At 44.7% G+C, this 18,645-nt stretch overlaps 1 protein-coding gene across 2 annotated transcripts in view; it reads left to right on the top strand.

Annotated features, from left to right (window-relative positions):
• The first annotated feature begins 493 nt into the window (after positions 1-493).
• Positions 494-18,645, top strand: part of celsr2 (cadherin, EGF LAG seven-pass G-type receptor 2) — a 43,985-nt gene continuing 25,833 nt past the window's right edge. For both annotated transcript variants that reach the window (XM_053868002.1, XM_053868001.1), the window contains exon 1: positions 494-4,273. In XM_053868002.1, coding sequence (XP_053723977.1) covers positions 727-4,273 — 3,547 coding nt within the window. In that variant the 5' untranslated portion in view covers positions 494-726. The remainder of the gene's footprint in view (positions 4,274-18,645) is intronic.

The following is an 18,645-nucleotide window of genomic DNA, read 5'->3' as shown; positions in this document are numbered from 1 at the left end:
ATAGTTGTGTAATAATTAAGGTCATTAATTGGGTTTCTGGTCATAATGAAGTCAGACAGTGAACCCCGCTGACAGGCTTTGACATTCAAATCCTCTGCGTGCAATATTTTTTGCATCTTTCATTGACTTCAGAATAAATCATCTGATGTCCGTCCCCTGCAGGGTTTTTAGCGACTTCCTGTGCCCTGCAAAAGACGCTGAGAGAGTCTGAAAGTAAGTGTTGATCTGCAGTTTGATAGTTATTTGTCAACGTTGTGCAACTGAAAGGGTTTAATAAATGAGCCTGATCTGCATTGAAGCCTCAGCTGTGAACGAGTGCTGAATGAATGACTCTCTTGGGAAGGAAGTTTCCATTTGTCTCCGGTGGAAGAGCCTCTGTCAGGACCCCTGACGGAGCGCGCGCGCACACACACACACCATGCAGGTTTATGCTAATGAGGGGGCGCGCGCAGGAGGACAGGGGAGCCATGTTTTGTCATTCGAGCGGAGAAGCGCGAAGAGAGCGGAGGCGTCTGCGGCGGAGTGTGTGAAAGTGTGTGTGAGAGCGAGGGTCCGGAGCCGTTGTCTGCGAGGTCCGCTTCCTTTTCCAACCCTGCGGAGTGAGCAGGAGACAGCATGGCTCCTCGGCAACCACGGGAAACTCACAGAAGGAAAGTTTAACCAGGAACCAGGAGAACCTGCGCCCAGTCCCAGTCCGAGTCTCGGTCCAACTCTCTCCGAGGAGCGATGCACTTTTTCAAATGGGATTTGTTGTTATTTTTCCACTGTTGGAAGCTGCTCTCTCTGGTTCGCGGACTGACGGTTCACATCAGCGCGGATGCGGGACTGAGGAGCGTGGTGGCCGGTGTGGTGCCGGGCGCGCGCTGCTCTTTGGATCAGGTTCTGGCACCGCGGTTCACTCGCCGCTTCCTGGAGACGGACTCGGCTGCAGGTGTTGTGTTTGTCTCCGACTCGATACCATGTTCCACTTTGTTGTCGAACCCCTTCACGGTGTACACTGTGGCGGACTGCGCCGACCCCGGGTTCCGACACCTGGTCACAAGCCGGTACGACGTGCATGTTCACGGTAGGAGCTGTTTAAACAAGCGGCAGGAGAAGCCGCAGTGGGACATGGAAGTGCTCAGTTTGTTCAGCTCCCACCACCACCCACGGTCGCAGTGCCTTCCAGCTGGCGCTGCGTTATTTGCGGTGGGGGGTCTCCTTCCCGGGGTCTTGACCCGCTGCCGAGTGGCCCACAGCCGCCACTTTTACTACAGTGACGGGCACTTGTTGACTTCACAGCCGCTGTGTTGGGAGACCCTGGACACTCTCCTGGATCTGGACCTCATGTGCGATGCACGCACTTCAGACGGCTCGGAGTCAAAAGTCAACCTCATATCCATCCACTGGCGCGTGGGAAAGGGCCCCTTCACACAGGAGCACCTCAGCAGGTTATTGGAGAAGGCAGCCAAGTCTGGTTCAGGCATTGTCAGCGGCAGAAAGAGAAGGAGTGTCAACAGTAGCCCGCAGTTTCAGCCTCCAATGTACCAAGTGTCTGTGGCTGAGAACAAGCCGGCCGGGACGCCTGTGGTTGTTCTGAAGGCCATGGATGCAGACGAGGGCGATGCAGGCAGACTGGAGTATTTTATTGAAGCGCTCTTCGACAGCCGCTCCAACAACCTGTTTGCTGTCGACCCTGTGAGCGGTACTGTGTCCACTGTGGAGATGCTGGACAGGGAGACCAAAGACACCCACGTGTTCCGAGTGACGGCGGTAGACCATGGCACGCCTCGCCGCACGGCCATGGCGACGCTCACCATTACCGTCACGGACACTAATGACCATGACCCGGTGTTCGAGCAGCAGGACTATAAAGAGACCATCAGGGAGAATCTGGAAATCGGCTATGAAGTGCTGACAGTGAGGGCCACAGATGGAGACGCACCCGTTAATGGCAACATTCTTTACCATATACTGAATAGTAATGGTACAAATGACGTGTTTGAGATCGACTCCAGGTCTGGCGTCATCCGCACCAAAGGCCTGGTGGACAGAGAAGAAGTGGAGGCCTATATGTTGTTAGTCGAGGCCAATGATCAAGGTCGTGACCCTGGGCCCTGCAGTGCTACAGCTACAGTTTACATAGTGGTCGAGGATGACAACGATAATGCCCCTCAGTTCAGTGAGAAGCGTTATATCGTCCAGGTGGCAGAGGACATGGCGCCGAACACCGAGATCCTCCAGGTCACGGCTACTGATCAGGACAGAGGAAGCAACGCCATGGTTCACTTCAGCATCATGAGTGGGAACACAAGAGGACAGTTTTACATTGATGCTCAGACGGGTAAAATGGACCTGGTGAGCCACCTGGATTACGAGGCAAATAAAGAATACACCCTCCGTATTCGAGCCCAGGACGGCGGACGGCCGCCGCTGTCCAACATCAGCGGCCTGGTGACCGTGCAGGTGTTGGATATCAACGACAACGCCCCCATATTTGTCAGCACTCCATTCCAGGCTACTGTTCTTGAAAACGTCCCCATAGGCTACTCCATCATCCACATTCAAGCAGTGGATGCCGATTCTGGAGACAATTCAAGGTTGGAGTACCTTCTGACCGAAACCACTCCGAACTTCCCGTTCACCATCAACAACAGCACAGGATGGATCAGTGTGGCGGCAGAGCTGGACAGGGAGAGTGTGGACTATTACAACTTCGGAGTGGAAGCTCGGGATCACGGCTACCCCGTCATGTCCTCCTCCGCTAGCATTAGCATGACCGTTTTAGACGTTAACGACAACAACCCCGAGTTCACTCAGAAGGCCTATTACATGAGACTGAACGAGGATGCTGCTGTCGGGACCAGTGTGGTGACGGTGTCAGCTGTGGACCAGGACATTAACAGTGTAGTGACATATCAGATATCAAGCGGAAACACCCGCAACAGATTCTCCATCACCAGTCAGAGCGGAGGAGGTCTCATTACACTAGCGCTGCCGTTGGACTACAAACTTGAGAGGCAGTACGTCCTTACCGTTACGGCCAGCGACGGCACGCGTTTCGACACAGCAAAGGTGTTTGTTAACGTCACTGATGCAAACACTCACCGACCCGTCTTTCAAAGTTCACATTACACTGTAAATATCAACGAGGACAAGCCGATGGGCACGACGGTGGTGGTGATAAGTGCTACTGATGAAGACACGGGTGAGAACGCCCGCATCACTTACCTGATGGATGACAGCATCCCTCAGTTCGATATCGACCCTGACACCGGAGCTGTGACCACACAGACTGAATTGGACTATGAGGACCAGGTTTCGTACACACTAGCCATCACTGCCAGAGATAACGGAATCCCTCAAAAGTCTGACACCACCTACCTGGAGATTCTGGTGAATGATGTGAACGACAATTCCCCCCGCTTCCTGAGAGATCACTACTCCGGCTCTGTGATGGAAGATGTGCCAGTGTTCACCAGTGTGGTCCAGGTCTCTGCCACAGACCGTGACTCAGGCCTCAATGGTCGTGTGTTCTACACTTTTCAAGGTGGCGAGGACGGCGACGGGGACTTTATCATAGAGTCCACGTCTGGTATCGTCCGAACACTACGCAGATTAGACAGGGAAAACGTGCCTGTTTACAGCCTGCAGGCATTTGCTGTAGACAAAGGAAGCCCTGCTTTAAAAACACCAATAAATATTCAAGTAACAATCCTGGACGTAAACGATAACCCCCCTGTGTTTGAGAGGGATGAGTTTGATCTCATGGTGGAAGAAAACAGTCCGATTGGAGTAGTGGTTGCTCATATATCTGCCACAGATCCAGACGAAGGCAGCAACGCTCAGATTATGTATCAGATTGTGGAGGGAAACATTCCAGAGGTGTTTCAGCTCGACATCTTCTCTGGAGAACTGACAGCACTGATAGACCTGGACTATGAGATTAAGTCTGAGTATGTGATCGTGGTTCAGGCCACGTCCGCGCCTCTGGTCAGTCGCGCCACTGTCCATATTAAACTAGTCGACAAAAACGACAACGTACCAGTTCTGAAGAACTTTCAGATTATTTTTAACAACTACGTCACGGACAAATCAAACAGTTTTCCCACTGGAGTGATCGGACGCATCCCTGCGCATGATCCAGACGTCTCGGACCAGCTCCTCTACACCTTTGAGATGGGGAATGAGCTGAATCTGGTGCTCCTCAACCACACAACAGGAGAGATTCAGCTGAGCCCAGCCCTGGATAATAACCGGCCCCTGGAGGCCTCCATGAGGATCTCTGTGTCGGGTGAGTGTGTTCGGCCTGTGAAAATAGAGCTGTTACTCTGCATTGTTTCTCTGTTCACATTAACATCACAGCTCTCTTCATTTACATTCTCACCTCAGCAGATAATGGTAGAGAGGTTGACTTAAATACGCCCTGCTTGGCTTCCAGACTGATTTCCCCGCAATAAAATATTCATGAAGACGGATTAACATTCACTGCAGGGTATTTAGGAGGCACTTTTTGAAGAAAAAAAAAAAAGAATTGTTCCTGTGAAGGACAATGAAATAAGTCATGTTAATGTGAGGGAGAATCTCAATCCTTCAACCCTCACGTGTTAGAGATCAACTTTATTTACAGCAGCTCATTGTTAACACATCATCTTCTCATTTACCAAGTACTTTCCATGGAGTGAGCGGAAATTTCTACACAACTTAGTATCAGTGTAATGAAACACTGTGTAGACTTGTGCCTTTTTTGTCTGTGTTTGTATCATTCTGAGATAAAATCAGAGGAAGGGCATGATGGATGGAAGTCAAAATTCTGTCAACTCCAGTCAGTATTATTGATATTCATTAATCACTATCTGAAGTGCAGATACAGTGTCCCTCACAAATTACACCAAAATAAGAAGCAAAGTATTAGTATTATATTGATATCAATCATGATAAATAGCTGGTAAGTAGTACTGTGGCAATTTACGATGTGATTTCGCCAGGCGCCTCCGTTAAGATAATGGGGTTTTTATTTTAGATACCACGTTCACTTTTAATCCACCACAGAAAACACACTTGGATAAAAGTCATTTCTATTCATGAGCTGGTTGTCAGATATTACCTCCAACAGTTTGATATTGACTCAACATTAGTTTTCATGCGTGTCACTACTCCCCAAGACCGTCTTTTTGACGCTAAGAATTTTTGCAAAAGATGGTTAATGCTTAATCCAACATGCTGAGTTCTGCTCATTCACTTGCCTCAGAACATGTGACATTAAGGCTTTTATTTGAAACTAAGCTCAATGTGTCCGTCAGTTATTTAACTCAGTGAATGTAACTCAGCCGTCCTCTTGACCCCTGTGTAACCCTAGCGAAAGTAACAACTGGGTAGAGAGACTTGTTGGCAGGAATTAGGGGTTTCATTAGTTGCTTAAATGAGCCTGTAGTGATTTGGCGATCTTTGCTGCTCCATTGCTCCCTCAATTGTTCCTGACTTGGCAGTGAAGCAGATACTGTACAGTTAGCGTGGCTGGTTGTTATGATGGATTGGGGCTGTGCTTCTCTGGAGAACAATAGTAAGCTGTCGATTCAGGGCTTATAAGAGGTTGTGGTCTGGGGCAACAGCTGTGACTCCACCGAGGACCAATTAGAGTGCTACACTGGGCGTCCAGCACCTGCTTGGGTATATGTGTCAATACCCCTGCTGGAGATGGGGATGGAGAGTGGCGCTGGATGGTTGTGTAAACGCTTAATGTGTTTGTTAGTACAGTAGATTTTTCAAGAGCAGGAAAGTCATTAGACTGGAGCAGTTGGAGGAGGAGATGGGGGTGAGCCTGCGCTCCTCCTTCATATTCTCCTGACCCCAATTTTCAAAGGCTTCTTCCTTCGGGGACCTCCCAAGACTTCCTTTTATGCTTCTCTTTACGCTGCGTTCTGGAGGCTCTTTATGTGGACTGTTTTAGATGTGCGCCTTTGTATGAAGTCAGCTGCTAATTTCTATTACTGCTTTGTTCTGTGCTCATCTATCTAGAAATGCTGATGTAGTTATTTCAATTCAAACAATTCAGAGCTTTTACATTAAGTAGTGCTCAATGGGGTCTCACTGAATTATAATAAATAGAAGATAACTATTTATTATAATTATCTTCTTTGAGCTTGTAAGTCATTTGCACCCCTTAACGGGGGGAGAGGATTTTAACTGACACTAATACTACTCCAAATGTATGAAGCGGGCTCTCTAAATTCTTTGGGGTGTTTTAAAAGTGCAATCCAAAAGCTAGTTCCATTAAGAAGGACACACAAACTTTCTAATGATCCTTGATAGCATCTATATGATGTATTTCAAGAGAGCGAGTGCTCACAGGGAAAATACTGACACAGTCTAAATGGGAGTCACTGCCAGACTGTAATTATATTTTTAAATGTCACCAGCTACGTTTAACTAATTATAAATTATGTTAAAAAATAAAGTGGATTTTAAACTCACTAATGCTTTAATGCATTTTTAAATATTATTTACCCAGTTACGGATATTTCAAGTTTACAAATTGTCCACTGAGCTAGAAAAGCACTGTATTACATTGATTGAAAACATCAGCTGAATAAAGCGATTAGAGCCACTTAAACAACCATGTTTGTTAATAAAAGCAAAACTTAATCATGTCATGTTGACAAGATTAGATGCTTGTTTCTGAATTCAAAACAACGTCAGACTCCTGAGTGAGGCACTGATTTGAGGTTTACCTTGTTTCTGTCAAGGTGTTCCTTCTCTCTCCCTCAGTGTTTGTCTCTTCCTAGTTGTAGGCGACGTGAAGTTCACAGTTTTGTTCATTCCAAAAGATGTTTATTGGTTTTCGGTTTGGCAAAAATAGCGACTGAAGTCTGTGAAACTGCTTGGTGATTGCTCTAGTTTTGCCGCTGTGTAAGTCTGCTCAGCTAACATCACTTGTTTGTTTGTGTTAGTCATGTCGGAAGCTTGTTGAATCCCTTGAACATATGCAAGCAGGACAAGCTCAGACAACAAAAAGCAAATGTATTCTTGATGTCTGTTCATCCTCCGACGCAACAGATTCAGTATTTCTCGTCTTTGTCGCATCAGATTTATTCATAGCTGCGGACAGAGCTCGTATGTGCTGGTAAATTATGAGACGAATTCTGATCACACCGCAGGCATAGAGGCAGGTTGTCATCTCTGGGATTACATTTGCTTCCTGGATCCATCAGGCCAGTGTTGACACACTCGGAGCTCATCTACTGTTCCCAGGCAAGCGTGAGCCTGCATAAATTGCTGTTTGGATTGGATGGCAAAGATTTTATTCTAGCTTGCTCTTCAGCGCTAAGCTCACCTAATTTAGTTACAAAGAGTGTAGCTAATCATTTCTGATCCCCTTATTCCTCGATGTGTGGTCCTCGCATCTGTCTCCGACGTGTGGTCGGTAGAGTTCGGCTAATTTAGCAGATGTTTCAAATGCTGAGCATATTTTGCATCATGAGGTCAGTGACACAGTTCCTAACCAGTGTTGTCTACGCCAAGACACTGAGACGTTTGTGGAAATGAAATTCCACGCAGGTGGCTCGTGCTTCAAATGCCAAAGCAGAAGTTAAGATATGTCCGATCATTCAAGGGATTTACGTGATGCAGTTTGTTCGGTGGACACGCGTGTTTTCTGTCTCTGGATTCTGGCTGGGGAGAAGCCTCACACTGGGGCTGGGTGTTGTTAGAAACCTCTCACTTCGATTTGAGCTACATTTTTTAGGTTGCAATTCGACTCATTGTTCATTCAGTTTCATTCTAAATCATGTGGCCCTTCATTGCAGGAGTATGTCAATCAGTAAAGAAGGATTTTGTGTTTAATACTGGCTATCAGTTCCTGACCCACGTGGACGTTCCCACTTCCTGCGTACTTAGCTCAGGTGTGTTCCAGAACAGTAACCGCTGGTGTAGTTATTGAGAGTTTAATGCATTAATAACACGTTCCAAATTATGATCACATACTTAAGTCCAAACTCCCTCAACAGTCCTTTGTCTTGGTGTTGTTTGGTGATTTGTGACTTCCTTACAGTGCCCCTTCTGGCCAGATTATAAACTGATTAAGAGTATTTGCTAAGTTGAAGGTAGTATTTTCCACCTCTAACACACACTGTCAGGCCGTTTTGAAGCGTAAAGAGAATGTCTCAAGGTTAAACTATCATGTGGAATTTCCGAGCTAAACCCTCCGACCTCCCACTCACTGAGCTGAATTTTTATCAAGGAAAGCTTCATCCATAATGTAACTTCACTATAATAAATTCAAACTGCTGTATTTCTATTGTCAAACATGTGGCCCGCGGGCCAAATGTGGCCTGCATGGTCTTTAAAAACGCATAGTTAAATTTGGTGTTGATTTAAAGTTCACCAAAAATGTTGCAATCTACATAGAATTCAAGCTTTGCTGTTTGACAGCCTGTTTTCTGGCCATCAGAGATTATGTACGTCAACAGTTAATCCTAAAAAAAATTAATGCAGATTGAAGGGAATTTGGTAAAAGATGATTTGTGCTTCAAGGAGAAAAACATTTCATATTATCCATGGTGCCAAATATTCTGATTAACCTCCAGTTAAATAGAGAGGGACTTATCATTCATTCTGCTTTAAGATTTTGTTCAGACTGTGTTCAGATTTTGGAAACTCAGATCAATGCGAGGATTACAGTCAGCTATTGAATTAGTCATGGGTGGACCACTGCAAACCATGGTGACCCAAGACATATGGCAACATTCCACAATGAGCACATTACATTGAAGACTAAAGTGAGATGCAACATTTGCTCAACTTGTCTGTTGTCAACTGTTGATCAGTATCAAAGATACTGGGTTTCTAAACACCATTAAACACTACAAAGTGTTTACTACAATTTATATTTTTGCCCTTTTTAAATGTCTATTTCCGACGCTTCACTCAGGTTTGTGCATCAACCTGCTTGCACCACATGCTGACCAGCCGAGTGGGACTGGTCCACCATCAAAATAGTTGCTAGTTTCTGCCTTAGTGCTAATTGTAACTGTTCAGGTTGCCTGTAAGGTGTGAATATGTAGCTTAGTCTAGGTCTAGACTAAGGTCCCGCTCACACATAGTGCCGCTTGTACTCACTCGAGTTCTGTGCCGCATTGGGCTTTTAGCCATTGTCTGAAACCACAACTAGGTGAGAATACATGGAGCATTTGGTTCCATCTTTGCTGTGGATTTGTTGTCAAGTGTGACCACACAAAGTGCTGACCACACGTGTCGCGTTGTGCTCGCTGTGTTTGTGCTGCACCCCACCTTCTTCTTCCTCTCTCTCTTTGCGTGAGCTTTACAACTCCATGCGCACAACATTGTTTTGGATAGACGGGGCACAGATTGGATCAGAAAAGATGCGGACAAGGCTCTTAAATTGTCTTTGTTATGTGTCGTAATTAGTCAAATTGCGATTACTAAATGTGGTCATTGTCTTGTCAGCGCGCCATGTAACGTAGCCCAGACACCAGCTGCAGCGACCACAACTAAGTGCAACTGTAATCTGGTTATCGCCTTGTAAAATTATAATCAGCCTGCAGAGGAACTTTCTCTGGGACCGTAACTGTAGATCGCCCATCTGCTTGGCCAGTGTGTTAGCTTGTGCGAACCTCTGTGTGTGTTACCGCAGCTGGGTGACTGCGATTGCTTGTCTCCTCCTCATCACTTCTTCATCATTTCTCTGAGTCCCTGCCTTCTTCATGCCTGATGAATTTCTGTTGACTGGAGTCTGTTCACAAGAGTCAAAGTCACAGCTTGCGAGTGCTGTGATGGGTTTTGTGTGACTGGAGTCACTGCAGCTTCTTTCATTGCTAACAGCCAACTCGCCTCCCAGGATGGCGTTAGTCACACTTGCTGGCTTGTGTGGAATGCTAGTATCAATGTTACTTCTTTTAAATGTCACCTATCACCTTGATCCTGTTTCTCTTTCGCCTTTTTTGTTTGCCTGTCACTATTCCCCTATTTTCCTCCTATCTACTAAGGGTCCCTCACCTCTTCACCCTCCTCTGTTACCTCCCATCATTTCAAGCTTCTCCTCCCTCCCTCTTTACCACTATGAACCCCCCTCCCTCATCTCTTCTGTCTCTCCCTTCTTTGACTGTTGTCCCCCCCTCCCTTATGCTCTGTGAAAGGAAGAATGCCTAAGAGAAATGCTTTGTTAAGCACCAGTTGTCATGGTGAGCTCAGCAATGCCTGAGAAATTCCTTGTGGGTGGGGACGAGGGGTAAGGTCCCTTTTGTGGAGTGAAGATGCAGGGGGGTGGGGGAGGCACATAAAGTTCTAAAGAGCAACTGTCCCCATGCCCCTCTGTCCAGCACGTTGTAAGGTTTTCTGCCGACCTGTACTCCCGACCTGGCACACGTCGGCCTACTGATATAAAAGTTCCTTGGAGTTTGGTACTTCAGAGGGCCTCTGATATGATACTGGTGTCCTGAAGCTCTTTGATTTGTTGAGCAGATGCGCTCAGAGACTATCCAATTTCTTGCTCCAGGGTTGTTTCTCACAAGCAGAGCATCCACTTTGCGCTTCTCTGCACATGGCTGCGCTAAAGGTCGGGAAGAGATGAGGTGGGACCAGGGCAACGGCGAGGAGGGGTAATGACATCATCTGTGCGACGAGGTGTTTGGGATTAAGGGTGGTGTTTCTCCAGGGGTGAAGCCCTGCTCCTCTCGCAAATATATCAGTGTTGTCCTGCATTGTGTTCGCTGCTGCGGCAGACAATGGAAGCGGGCTCCGTCTGGAACGGCACCCCCCTCCCTCTCATGTCCACTTGTTTGGGCCGCCGTTACTGTGACCTAAAGAGTCTCACCAGACCTGCTGTTCATCAGGGAATTATTTAAGTCTCAGCTAGTACATGGCTGCACAACCTCGATAACAAAACCTTGGCTAATGCCTAAGAGCTTTGACTGTCTGGGAATTGACTTTCACGACATATATGACCATCAAAAACATTGTTCTTCTCTCATAACACAATTGGTTGTATTTTTAATTGGCAGGAAACAAAGGTGCAGATTATTGCTTTTCGCAATGGGCATAGGGGCCCTCTCTGCTGGGATTTGTCCAGTGTAGGGGGAGTGTTTGTTGACACCACAGTTTGTATCAGCATGTGGTGAGGTGCTCCCTCTCCAACCAGGGTTACATGCAGAGAATAGACCGACCGAGTCCAATTGCAGTGGGTTAGTGTCTGTGTACCCGGCGATCATGTTGAAGGATCGACTAGTTTAACTTCCGAGGTCCAGAATGAGTGATGGGAGCGATGGAGACTGTTTTCTTTATATTGGAGGGATGTTAGATAGATAGTTAAGTATAGAGATGCATGGAGTATGGAAATATTACCTCACCACAGAGCTTATGTGAGCTGCAAGTTACTTAGCCACCAAGCTAACAGATGTTTGACTGTATTGCAAATCACAGCCTCTGATCTTATTGTGAGAACTACCGAGCACCCTACATAACACCCTGAGTTCAGGTGCTTCAGGGTTTTGCTAGGTATAAAGGAGTGTGGTGGACTGCCACTTCTTCAATGAGAGATGCCCCGCCTTCAGAAAAATCACATCTTTTTAAAGATTAAATCTCATGTGATCAAACGTATTAAAACAAAGTGGAAACATCGAAGCATATGAATGAACTGGGGGGTCATGTGTTCCACCACAGTTAAAAACAAACCTGGTGGAAACCCTGTGGTTGAAGACAAATCTATACATCTGCAGATCAGTAACCGCGTTCACCGTCAGTCAAGGAGGACCGCTCAGGAGGCCTGTGAAACACGTAATATGTGCTCTGCTTTTGTCGTCACTTTTGTCGTAATGGATATCTGGTGCCATGTGTCCATTTCATGCCTGTGATTGGCAGAGCAGCTGTGCTGAATGGGCACTTTTTCATTGTCCCACCAGCAGTATGTTACGGACAGGAAACTTTCACCAAAATATGGAGAGTCGTATTTTATAGGTGACATTTTGTAGTGTGAACACAGTGTTACTCAAAGTTATTAACGTAAACAAGTATGCCGTTTGGCTTCATGCTGGTATTATGAGGTGTAGGTCAGTGACCCAACGTCCCCTATCGACCAGCCACCTCTGCCTAAAGTTGTGTTTTGTTGTTAGCCATGTGACTGTGCTCTGATTGCAGTGTATATGACCGCAGAATGTAGTAGCCTGGTGATCCTTCAGGATCTGTCTTCTCATGTTGATGTCAAATTATTTCTCCCTGTGTGGTTGAAAAACATCAGATATTCATTTGGAAATGGCAGATATGATATTCATAATGTGTCCCTGGATAACTGCTTGACTGTGGAGTGTGTTGAATTGTGTTGTGAGTGCCATTGAACCTTCATTGCTGTCGCCTTCAGCTGACTGAATCGGCCTTTATTCCTATGTGCGCCTGAGCGTTGAAAAGCCACAACTAACCAATTGAACGTGTCAGAGTCTGCTTAGTAAAACGGTTGTTATTGTTACGCTACATTGAGCTTATTTATGATCCAACTGAGATTTCACACTGACCTGGTTTCAAACTGTCAGACTGTGACTGCAGTGAACCTGAACGTCCGGCGTGTTGTAACCGTTTCATACGTTGAAAGCGGCATTGTTGACTCGTAACACTGCATTTGGTTCTTTTTGGATTCACATAGTCATTGCAAGATGATTTGACTCGCTTTACTGAAACCAAATTAGCCACAGATTTCCATTTGTGAGTGCTGTCTGCTGTTGAGAGAAACGCCTATTCATGCCTGTCAATAAATAAGCAACCTTGTAATTGTGCTGCAGGACACACAATCTTCTGTCCCAATCAAATGTCTGTTTGTAAGTTTGAGTCCAGCCTCACGCTCGGTCACGTCCCTGCATGCTAATGTCCCTTTACCATCGCGCTGACAGCAGTTTTCCTTTGAAATGCTAATGTTCTGATTGGATGGGTTCAGATGCTTTTCTCTGGCTCCAAATGTGCTTCTCTATAGGAGAAGAATCCATGGAATCTGTGTGTTCAGATAGAGCCTGGAAGCGTTTGGGAAAACTGTGTGAGTTCCAGAAATGAGAATGAAAGAGCCCTGGTAGTCAGCTTCCCTCCTGAGGAGAGCAATCAGGAGAGGAAACGTGTTCGCTCTGACGTCTCCGGATTGAAACCCTTGATTTGACATTGAGCAGTTCACACAGCCATCAGTACTGAGTGCAGTTCCAAATTCAGCTCTGCTGCAGGCTGATGCATTCTGGTGACGGAACTTTATCTTCCTCGTTTCATTTGCCAGTTTGATTTCGCGTTCTGATCGAAAACAGCTAGTCATAACTGAAACCTGGTTTCTTTTTCCTCCTCTTTGGGAATGCAATCCCAAAGCAGGGATAAACATGTGCTAATGCCACTTGAAAATATTCAGAGTAATTTGTTTTGTCTGATTTAACAGCACCAACATTGTGCGGTCACAGATGACAGCAAATCTGCTGCGTAGGAGTTCACATGTGCTGCTTATTTGCCCATCAGAGTGAGATCTGCTCGTGAGCTCCTGAGTCGGGGGAAGGTTTTGCGTGGATTTGGAATTGTTGCAACATATCAGCCATTTTGAACCTATATGTTTTATCCTGAATTGCTGCCGTTGTGCTGCCCTGGCTAAAAAAGACAATTTATTTAAATTACTTTAAGATTTTCAATGAAGTGATTTCTAATGTTTATAAATGGTACAGTATTAAGATATTTCCTTTTTTGTCTATGTAGATCCATAACATTTTAAATTTCAATACCTTCATCTAACGGAAAAAAACAGCTGTAAAAAAGAGAATTTCACATGATCTGACAAGGAGCGGATATTTGCAGTCATGGTCCACAAAGTGGCCCTCGAGGCCGTGTCTCTTTGATCTAATGATTTCTCATGTACATACATTTTTTTTAAATGATTGACCCAACAACTGGATCAAAGTGACAACACTCTCAATCATATCATTAGGTGAACATATGTTTGAGTTTATTTATTTATTTTCACTCTTCTGTTTGACCTTGCTTGGCCACTATTAGCCGTAGAAAATTATAATCCCTTCAGTTATTACGTTCTGCAGACTGGCCACGGAAGATAAAGATGGTCATTGGTATAACCTTGACTTTGAGAAGTTGAAGCATGATGTTAAGCTTTGCCACTCTGGTTTAGGTGGGCCGAGCCCCAGCAGGGGTTATTGGAGTATTAATGAGGAGGGAGTGTTGGTGAGGGGGGGCCTGTTTCAGTGGTTGCTTGTCTAGTGGGGGGTCAGGAAGAGAGGCTTAAGAGAGGGGGTTTGGGCCGTAATGAAATGAAAAAACTGTCCCCGTCTTTATTGAGTTCACTCCCCCCTCCATCCAGTTATCAGTCTCCTTTCAGAGCATCAAGTGTTTCACCTTTTAGTCCCGGTTAATTCAAGCAGCTGCTCCACTGCTACATTTTACTTGAAGGCGCTTTTGATCACCAGGACGTGAGCGTTTGAGTCATGCAGAGAGCACTTGGTTTTAATGAAGGAGAAAACTGATCAGCTTGTTTCTGGTCTTTGAGTACAGCGCTGGCGCAAGGGACGTCACGATGATCCTCTGTTGTTTCTGTCTCTCAGCCTCATTTACTCCGTTCTGTGATAGCTCCCCAGATTATTTTAAGTGTCACTTCAAACTTGCATATAGAATTCAACCCTTCTAGCAGTGTTCCTCTCGGTAGAGTAGTACTGCATTGTAGTTATTTGTTTTTAATGTCAGCGCCTCAGATATAAATGACACAACTTGTGACCTCACCAAAAATCCAGCCTCCATTTCTCCTGCACCAGAAACAACTTTAATTCCTCTTGTTTTTTAAAATAATGCTCTCGAACAGCCACTTTTCTGATGAGTGCTATTCAGGACATGATAAACATCAGTACGAGATAACCTTTACTTCAAGAACGTCGGTTAGTGCTATTCTTTTCCTTAAATCCGGACGTACTGAACTGAAACCACGACAGGTCATTTCACCTTGAGGCATCCCTAAAACAGCTCTCAGGCTTCTCTCAGAATTAACCAGTCCTAGTCAGAGGAATAACAAGTACTAGTTCTCTCTGATGATTGGCTGCAGCTAATCTGAAGTTGGTGTGTGTCAGAGTGGCTGTAAACATGTCAGCTGTGCTTCGGAAAACGTGCCTCTCACACTATGTCACACTGACTGAGTAATTACTCCTCTGATTCCAAGGGCATACTGTTAAGTTGTAATTACTCTGTCGGCTGCTGAGCTGCTATTTCAGCAGCCTCTGTCCTGCACGCATGCATGTAAGTGCTCATTTGAATTGAAATTGTTGGATTGATGGTTGATGTAACAAGCAATGGTGTTAACATGAGGGTAACTTGCACACTGAAAATCTCCCTCAAAAACATGAATTCAAAAGACGTACAAGGAGAAGTAGTGTCTGTGAATCGCTTGGGTGATGCTTTTTTCCTTTCATGTTGTTGTTGGTACCACTGAAAAAAATACTTTTAAGACTTGACGTAAGAACTTTTAAACTTTAAAGTTGACTCTTGCCGCATGTTTAGATGTTTGCTGCCTCCAATTTCATCACTGACTACCGTCCCACAGGAAATAAAACCCATCCACGCTCATTTTGTAAGCACAAACTGATTAAAAACATCTATGTTTGTGCAGCTTTTCTCACGGGTCGGATCTGTGAACACTGCAAAATGCAAACAAATTCAAAGGCCTCATGCATCCAACGCGATTTTTAATTTATGATCCTTTTATTGATGTTGGAAGTGGGACCCCAGCTCTGCTCCCTTTGATGTGGTTAGCAATTGGCTTGTGCTGTCCGTATCTAAATGTAGTGATGATGAATTTCTGAGACAGTTTCCTCTCAGCTTTACTTCCAGAGATCCCCTCAAACGTGACACACTTCCACAGGCGGCTCTGAGGGACGGCTCTCTGATTTACGCTAGTTTAAATAGCACTGCAATTTTTTTGTATTTTATAAGTTTATAAGTAAAACCTATGTGTTTTTATTTCAGAACACATTTCTGAGCTTGCATATTATATTGAGCTTCGATAAACAGATTTAACTACCACTGTTTTGGGGGAAAAATAGTCCTCTCGTGATAAAACTCCAATACTGCAATTTATAGGTTGCAAAAGTACCTGTTAAAGTCAAACATTATGGACCACCAACACTGGACAAAGAAGCAGCGACAACAGCAACAACACAGAAAGATTTATTGATCGAAGTTGGAATGTTTGGGAAAAGTGTTGCAGAACTCTGGAGACGATCAAGAAAGCTCTGAGGAACATGTGAACATTAAGCTCCTCAAGATTGCAGACAGACCTTTTGTCTCTCTGGGTCTCTGAATAATAGGATCTCTTTAAAAACCTTTAAAGGCATAGCTGTGATGCTGCCGAAACTGTGGCACAGCGTCATGTAAATTAGAAATTCAAATCACCGTAGTGTGATATTCACTCAATATTACTGTCCAACCTTCATTTTATCTGTAAATGTATAAATACAGCACCTGCACTTGCAATTAAAATTATGATAATGATCGTCATTTTTCTTGCCTCATTTTGCAAACAGTCTGCATCATCAATTTGGTGACCAATAGTTGTGGAGAGATTCAAAGACATGTGATTCAGTCTACATTAATTGGTAGTTTTGATGTGCTTAAATTGGTTAGCCGTGGTTGACTTCTTCATCATTGCAGTTTGTTTACACATTTTCCTACTCCATCCATTTAAGTTAGCTAAGTGGTATAAACTTTGAAGTTATTTATTAATGATAATATTTGCTGGCATACATCAACTAATGGCAGGATTTTTTAAAACTTATTTTTAGACAGTTATGTCAGTGGCTTTCTCTGTTGCCATTCAGGTCCCGACATTTCATTGTAAAAGACTTTACTGTTGACTAAATGTCAACAAAACAATTCCTTTGACTTTGCTGACTTCTGTCATTATTTCAACATACAAACCTTCATTTCCTGTTCCTGGTTATTAAAAATGTAAGTCACATCTAAGAAAGTAATGAAATGTCATGCCAGCTGTGGGCTTCTCCACATAGGTCAGGCTTGTGGATGATGTCTCTGTCCCCAGTGATTTAGCCATGGACTCCTTCTGATCTTTATCCACCATGACTCTGTTGACATTTTCTGGGAATCAACAGGGAGTTTGGACGGTGACTTGGTGGTCTAATTGGGCTGTTTTTTTGCAAATTCTCTCAGTTTTGTCTCTCCCAGAAATCAATTATGGTCGGCACTCGCACCTCCCTGCGCATTTAAAAAGAGCATCCTACTTGTATTGAGTATGATTGGCCCTCATTGTAACTATTTAGACCAACGTAAAGATAAATTGTTGCTGTCAAAGAAAAATTTATGAATTGAGCTTGAATCAATGTGGCACTTTGCTGTCTGCGTGATCATTTACATCAGAATTTACATTCTGCCTGCAGTCAAACGTATTCCGTGTGAGTCTCATTGCTGTAAAACATGAGCCAACCTGTGTGCACGCTTCACTGTATTCCTGAATGTCGCCATAGATTTATTTGGCTCTTGATCATCCAGTGTTTTTAATCTACTGGGAAGCAGCCAGAGAATGACTGGACAATTCCTGTTCTGTGTACAATCAAACGTCTGATAAATGCATGTTTTAAATATGGCAGGATCATTTTTGAAAATCATGGTCATTTGTGTTTTTAGACAAATGAATGACATGCATAAAAACACACACACTGACAGACCTGTAGTCACGGTGTGTGTTTAATCTTTTCCCTGGCGCCACTTCCTAGCTGAGAGCATTCCTGGCTGCCTGAGGCCCAGAAGGGTTTGAACTGAAAGTAGCGTCACACTCCAAAGCTGGCACATTTTCCTGCTACCAACTAAACATCCCTCTTTTACTCCTTTTTGGCCCCGAATGCCCAGCTTACCCTCCATTCCAGAGGGGAGAATCCCTGCATGGAGAATGTCGCTTTGAAGGATGGTCTGGTCCTTTCAGAGGAGATTCTGCTTGTGCTCAGTTTCCCAGCGCTGCATCCACGCCTGGAGCTCTGCCTGAGCTACCGTCCAAGAATGTAAACTGGCAGAGGATATAATTAAGGAGACGTCTGTCCTTATACATGGACTAACCTTTAAGAGGCCTGTTTTCAGTGAGAACCTTTTTTTTTCCTGGCTTCTCTTGCTCAAGACTATCATTTATAAATGGACTTAAATGGATGAAGAGAGAACTGAAGGAGGTAGTTCAGAAGAGAAGACTGTTGTTGGATTGTCGTCACAGAAAAAGACCACAGTGTCCAAAGTAAGTAAACTGTTAGTGACAACGCTGTGACAGGTAATAACAACTGTGGTCCTTCTGTGACCCCAGTCATAATAAATAAAGCTGTCAGATCATTGACGGCTTGCATGAACCTTTTTAGTTCGGTGTGTGGGCCTGAATTGGTTGTTGGTTTAGGGATACAAATATGTTTACAAATGTGGGGTCTGTTGTTGGCTTAGGCTGCCCAATCTAATGAACCTGATGGTTACCAGAAAGCTATGGGTTCATGGGAATCCAGAGATGAGAATTAAGTGATTTAAATGTATTAGCTACCAACAGCTGAGTGTAATAGCACGTCTCTCCTTGGCTGGGGGAAGCAGGACCCTTACTTTTGGATTCTGAAGAAAAAGTTTCAGAAGTGTCTCTGGGTCACAGTGGTTTTATTGGAGGAA

This window comes from Synchiropus splendidus, chromosome 6, assembly GCF_027744825.2.
Source record: "Synchiropus splendidus isolate RoL2022-P1 chromosome 6, RoL_Sspl_1.0, whole genome shotgun sequence".
Lineage (NCBI taxonomy): Eukaryota > Metazoa > Chordata > Actinopteri > Syngnathiformes > Callionymidae > Synchiropus > Synchiropus splendidus.
The sequence above is the reverse complement of the archived record's forward strand: the minus strand, read 5'-3'. Positions and strand labels throughout refer to the sequence as shown.